The 6,115-nt window shown below is 32.4% G+C and overlaps 1 protein-coding gene across 1 annotated transcript; it reads right to left on the bottom strand.

Annotated features, from left to right (window-relative positions):
- Positions 1–924: 924 nt before the first annotated feature.
- LOC142638627 (LOB domain-containing protein 1-like) lies at positions 925–3,470 on the bottom strand. The gene is made up of 2 exons (XM_075812674.1): positions 3,044–3,470; positions 925–1,567 (listed from the first exon to the last, which is right to left on the bottom strand). The coding sequence occupies exons 1-2, from the start codon at positions 3,389–3,391 to the stop codon at positions 1,244–1,246; spliced, it is 672 nt and encodes a 223-aa protein (XP_075668789.1). The 5' UTR covers positions 3,392–3,470; the 3' UTR covers positions 925–1,243.
- Positions 3,471–6,115: the final 2,645 nt, after the last annotated feature.

Below are 6,115 nucleotides of genomic sequence, written 5' to 3'. Positions count from 1 at the left end.
GTGTCTTGGTCTAATGATAAAGAGCTATCATCATGAGCGGACGTCATAAGTTAAAACTCTTAAAAAAAAAAAAAATCAAACGTAAAAGTTACTTAATTTGATTGAATGTAGGAAATTTCATTTACTATGATTAGCATATATACGTGGTTGATATGATTAGCATATATACATGGTTGATAATCTTGAATTAGTTTTGAATCCAGTCTCTGTCAATTGAGTTATCCAACTTTTGATGAGAGAATTCAACCCTCAATCTATAGGAAAGCCACCATAGATCTCCTATAGATTGAGAGAGAGCATATATGTTTATCTTAGCTGACATAATTGATTCACACACGAGGAGTGCACGTACGTGAAATGATGAAAAAGGTGGGAAAACGATAGAGCTCAAAACGCGTTTTTATGTTGGCAATTTGGCATACTAATACTATCACATGCTGGATTTACCCTTCATTTCCAACTTTAAACCAAAAGAACAAAAAAAATGTTACTCTCACAAGTCATACTCAACAATACAGCCCTCATGTTAGGTCTAGATTAGCGTGTGTATTCATGGCTGCCATGCAATACAGCAGCCTCAATTTTTGTAATTACACTCTTTGGCTAATTTATTTATTTATGCATCTTTTGGGGTTCCATGAAAAGCTAGCTCATTGAACTCACTATTTATGATGCTAATTAAGGTTCTAGAAATGTTCTTACTTGATGCTATTTTGAAAGTTCAATTTTAGTTAGCTGTGACTTTGAAATTCAATCTCTTTCTAATATCACTTTCAAGTGTTTTTATTTCTTTTCGCATGTATATTATATACATATATATATATATATCTACCACTTGTCAGTCTGTTGCTCACAGAAGTAGTAGTACATAAAGAAAAAAAAAATTAGGAACAAACAGGAAATAAGAAATTGGTCAAGAGCTGGTTTGACAAGGAACTTATAAATATCCATTTCAGAAGATAAGATTAGGTCACCCAGAAATTGTTTGACTCAAGAACTAGCTAGCACAGACATAGAACAAGGACATCCTTAATTTCATACATTTTTTTTTTCCTCTTTTCTTTGACTCTTTTTGTTTGTAAAATTACTAGTAGTGAAAAAGATTTCACTTGTTAATTATGACTATAGAAACGAAATCATGATTCATATCTACCATAAGTAATCACTTAATTTATTTGTAAATCTTCATGATTTCGTCCCCACTTGGAAGTTATAATTAGAAAATTTTCATTCTTCTCTCTGTTCATGCCCAAAGAGTTTCCCAAGTTGAGCCCAAACTGTTATCGTCTAAAAAACAGCTTGTATCAGTGTAAGAAGGTTCTTGCTGAAGGCTGCACTCTTGAGTTTGTGACACTTCCATGCAAAGTAAGGCTAATAAATTATGTTGTTGGCATTGCATGTTAACGAGCTCAGCTTGTGCTCTAGCCAATTGTGCTTGGAGCTCGCTAAGTTGTTTTTGAAGATGACAAATTGCACCAGCAGAGCCGTAGACCGGGTCTCGAATCCTGGCATTTGCTTCATAAACCATGCTGCTTACTGCATCAGCTCTTTGAGTCTCTGGAAGGTCCTGAAAAAAATTTTGTGACTGTATTTGTAAGTTGGAAGAATTTAACCATGGAATCTTAGTAGTAAATAAAAAATGGCAATTAGTCACATAAGCTATATGGAGAGAGCTTTTTTTCCATCAGTTTATCGGGTTTAAAAAATAAGTTAACTAAAGTATAGCTATACTTTAAAAAAAAATATTTTTAAACACTGTACATAAACCAAATAAATTGAATAAGCTAAAAATAAAGTATGACAAAACTGTGGTAAACCAAGCTAATTCTAGCTATCTTGGAAGTACCTTTCATATTTTCTACAACTTTTTTTCAAGTGACAATACAACAATCTTGGAAACATGACTCAACACCTTGGAGTTGATTTTACAAGAATGGCCTTGATTTGTATTGATATGGAAGTCCAGCCTTCGAAAACAGAAAAAATGTGCAACATATGAGAGGGACTTAAGAGAACGGGTTGTAACTTCTAACTAAGCAGGCATCTATTGTGGACTACACCAAAACTTCGCTACCTAACTTTGACCCCCTGTCTATAAATCATATAGTAATTTATATTTGTGGCCTATTATAACTTTCTAAAGTTGGTATTCTCCTTTTTTTTTTTTGAAGGGAGGATATATAATAATCTCTAAGTGCCTAACTGCCTAAGTCATCTAAGAGTCAAGTATTCCTAATGAAATGAGTTTAAAATTTACCTTTATCAAATCTCATCCTCCATTTTTCTCAAGTTAGTTAAAGAAAAAATAAAAATTGTCTTTACCCCATATAGAAAAAAAAACAGTGATCCCTTATTCAAAGTCATGATTGTTTTAAAATAAAGCATGTTCAGTCTGATTATTTTAGAGAAGTTGAAAAGGCCCCACTTGGAGGTTAAAAGAGAACCATATTTGATAACTTTTAGTTACTAGCTAGTAGCTAGCATGCCCCATTTGTTGACTTTACCTTTTTTTTTTTTTTTTTGGTAGTAGGGGTTGAGGAGAGAAGCCTATGCTATTGGTTGTTTACACTCATTTTTCACAATGGCACATGCATTACCATTAGTGGAGATTAATCTTAAAATTAAATCAAAGTGTTGACTGTTTATTCACTTTACCATAAACATAATAATAATAATAAAAAAAAAAACCAAAATCTTGTAACTCAATTATACTTTACGGAACTTTTTAACTAATGAACGGATGGAGACGTTATTAGATTAAAAAAACTATTAACGAACTGTATAGCTCAATTGACACGTTTTAGAATTTTTTGACCTCCACCCTAATAAAGATGTCATTAGGTTGAAATGGCACCGAAAGCATAAAGATTTATTTGCTTGAGCCAGATTTTTCAAAATCCTAACATTTTTGTTCTTAAAGAACTTATTTTCTAAGTTGAATAATCTAATAAACTGGCTTTGAAATTTTGGTTCAAGCAGTGCTACAAGGTAATGTGAGGTGAACAAATTAATAAGAGATATATTAAATATTACACTAACAAACCTGCAACAACTTGATGATGTTGCTAGCTCCAAACACCCTATGAGCGATGGTGAATTTGAGTGGATCAGTTGGAGGAAAGTATGGAGCTAAAACGCATTTCTCCACACATCGGCGGCGAAGAATCTTGCAGGCAGCACAAGGGCTGAGAACAATCTGAGGTGGTGTAGGAGGAGATGGAGGAAGACTTGGAGGTGGAGATGATTTAGAAGGTGGTGAAGGAAAACTAGGAGAACATTGAGCTGCATGAGGTGAAAGTGAGGAGGTATTAGATGGAGAGTAAGAGTATGCAGTACTGGGAACAGTATTTGCTGGTGGTGATGCTATTGCAGTTTGGCCTTTGTATTCCATTTTTTCAGAGAGAGAGAGAGAGAGAGAGAGAATTGTGAGTGAGAAAACAAAAGAGAGGAGGGTGAGTTTGCTTTAAATTGCATAGCTAGCACAAAAGCAAGACTATATATAGAGGGAAATCCAAGGGTGAGGGACTATGGGGTCAGCAAAATCTCGTCAGGAAAACCATGAGATGACGTACACTAGTTTGAAAACCCTTGTGGGCTTGTACATTTCTGCGGCGACTTTTATTTGTAATTTTTTTTTTTCTATTCAACAAGGCTGAATTTTTCTTTCCCTAACAAGAAAATATAAGATGTTGAAATAGTAAATTGGAAAAGTATTTTACACAGCTAGCTACACATGTTTCATATATTGTGAAGATTGAATTTTAAAAATGACTAAAATGGACCGATTCACTTGACTCCACATTCCACAATGAACTAACGTGCAGGTAGAGATATTGGTCGACCCGCCATTTGAGCATAATTTTGGGAAATACATATTGTTTCTTCTAGGCTTCTAGCAATATATCTAAGTATATGAATTTTCTGACCCAGAAGATAAGTCTAAGATAATTTTTCTTTTTCTTAAGTGTGAGTATGACTAAGACATTTATTCTTGTAAAATGAAGAACCTGCGTGGAAAAAGTCCTACAAATCTTTTATAAAAAGAAGATAAAAGAACTATATAGGACAATAAATTGCTTTAACACCGGGAGATTTTTCGTGTGTTATAGTGAAATTGTTAAAATAAGGATTGTATAGAAGCCTCAAGATTTCACTTTAATTTTATTATTAGTAATAATGTTTAAGAAAATAAAATTCCAGCATCTGATAATAATCTCATCACGCGCAAATGCATAAGATTTAGCATCGCTATTTGCTTGGCTATAGATCGTTATGAATATTCCTTCCTCGATGGTTGCGTTGCTATAACTGAATAGTCTTTGAATTATTGTTCGGTGGCTTTCTATCAAATTGTGTATTCTTTCAAAGATAAGTAGGTATTTGTCGTAACTTACTCTACTGTGCCATTTGTCACTTCATACAATCCTATAGGAGACCTTGCCGATCTTAGGCCTTGCGCAGTCACAGTTCTTTGGTTCTAATGTTCCGTCCACAAGTTTTCCTCGTATTATCTTATCATTTCTACTCATCCTTCTTCGTGTCATCAGGGAATAGTTTTCTGGATCATGTTTTATTTTATATTCCACAAGTTTGTCATGTGTCCTTTCTTTCTCTCTTAGATTAGAAACCAAAGTTTAAAATAAAGAAAAATTGGACACATATACTATAGCTAGTGAAGCATGTATAAAGCGAAACGCCCAAAATAGAAAAGAAAGTATATATATTCGTCACGAGATTCAAATTAATCTCTTTGTTTCATTATTAGGAGAGGTGTAAATGTTAGTCATATATGTGTTATAGTTCAAAAAGATGGTCAAAATGGGTATTTACCCTTAATTTGAAAACTTATGTAGTAAAATGCTCATATTTTGAAACTATTTAGCAAAATGATCCTATTTTGAAAATTGAATTTTGTGTAAAACTCAATATCCTCAAAATTAAGTTCTATGTATATTTTTAAGTGAAAGTAGAACTCAATATTAGCAATGCTAAGTTTCATTTAATTTTTTTTAAAAAAATCTAAGTGACAAAATATGCATAGAACTCAATGTTGCTAATGTCGAGTCTTACTTGTCACTCGATTTTGTAAAAATAGAGTTCCAAAAATATGGACATTTTGTTAAATAATTTCAAAATAAGGGCATTTTGCTACATAATTTTCAAATTAGAGGTAAATACTCATTTTGGCCCAAAAAGATTAATCATAATCAAAACTTATTGTATTTACTTTTTTATATATAATATAGTTCAAATAAACTTAATACATGTTTGATGTGATATGTTCACATAGGCACATTCTCATACAACCCAATATAATTCAATACACATATGACATTCATTATTTGAAACAAATTTTTAATTTTAAATAATGTAAAAAAAAAATCATAAAGTTGATTACCTACCTCCTAAAGAAAGAAAAAGGAAATTATTATGAAAATCTTGCAATTAAATTAGACATATATTGGATGAGCACTTTGCAAACGGAAAATACAAGCTAGAGGATTAGACTTACCTAGCTGAATTTATACTAAAAATGGCATTGTAGTGGTTAAAAATGAAAAATCACAAGATAACTCAATTAATCAATAGAATGAATATCTCTTTTATTTTGGTAAATCACAACGCACACATTCCAATACATAACCCTAAGGCCATTGTTTGATCGGGGATATTGGGCTTTTGCCTTTATTTTACAAAAATAATAGCAATATGTTCATGTTTTGAAATTATTTAGGTCCTTGTCTCTGTTTTTTAAACTCGATTTTAGTAAAGTTGAGTCTCACTTAATTTTTTTTTATAAATTAAGCGGCAAAATATGCATAGAACTCGACATTGCATGCTAACGTCAAGTTCCACTTGTAACTCGATTTTTTTTTAAAAAAATCGAGTACTAAAACATGGACACGGACCTAAATAGTTTCAAAATAAGGTCATTGTGCCAGATTTTTTCCAAATATGGGCAAAAGCCCAATATCCCCTTGTTTGATCTCCTTAATATAGTTCTTTAGGCTCTCTCCATACAATGTTGCTTAGTCTCTTTGTGTTTCTTCAATTTCTTTCATCACCTAATCCCCCTACCTTAAAAGAGGAGGGGGTATTTATAGTAGCTCACTCC

Source organism: Castanea sativa, chromosome 6 (genome assembly GCF_040712315.1).
Source record: "Castanea sativa cultivar Marrone di Chiusa Pesio chromosome 6, ASM4071231v1".
Taxonomy (NCBI): domain Eukaryota; kingdom Viridiplantae; phylum Streptophyta; class Magnoliopsida; order Fagales; family Fagaceae; genus Castanea; species Castanea sativa.
Note: the sequence above shows the minus strand (reverse complement) of the source record. Positions and strands in the feature narration are given on the sequence as shown.

Bases quoted from the DNA above. Each gene is read 5' to 3' on its own strand.
- LOC142638627 (XM_075812674.1), bottom strand. From the start codon at position 3,391: ATGGAATACAAAGGCCAAACTGCAATAGCATCACCACCAGCAAATACT. The intron at 1,568-3,043 runs GTTTGTTAGTGT...AATTTTTTTCAG, and splicing joins ACATCATCAAGTTGTTGCAG to GACCTTCCAGAGACTCAAAG.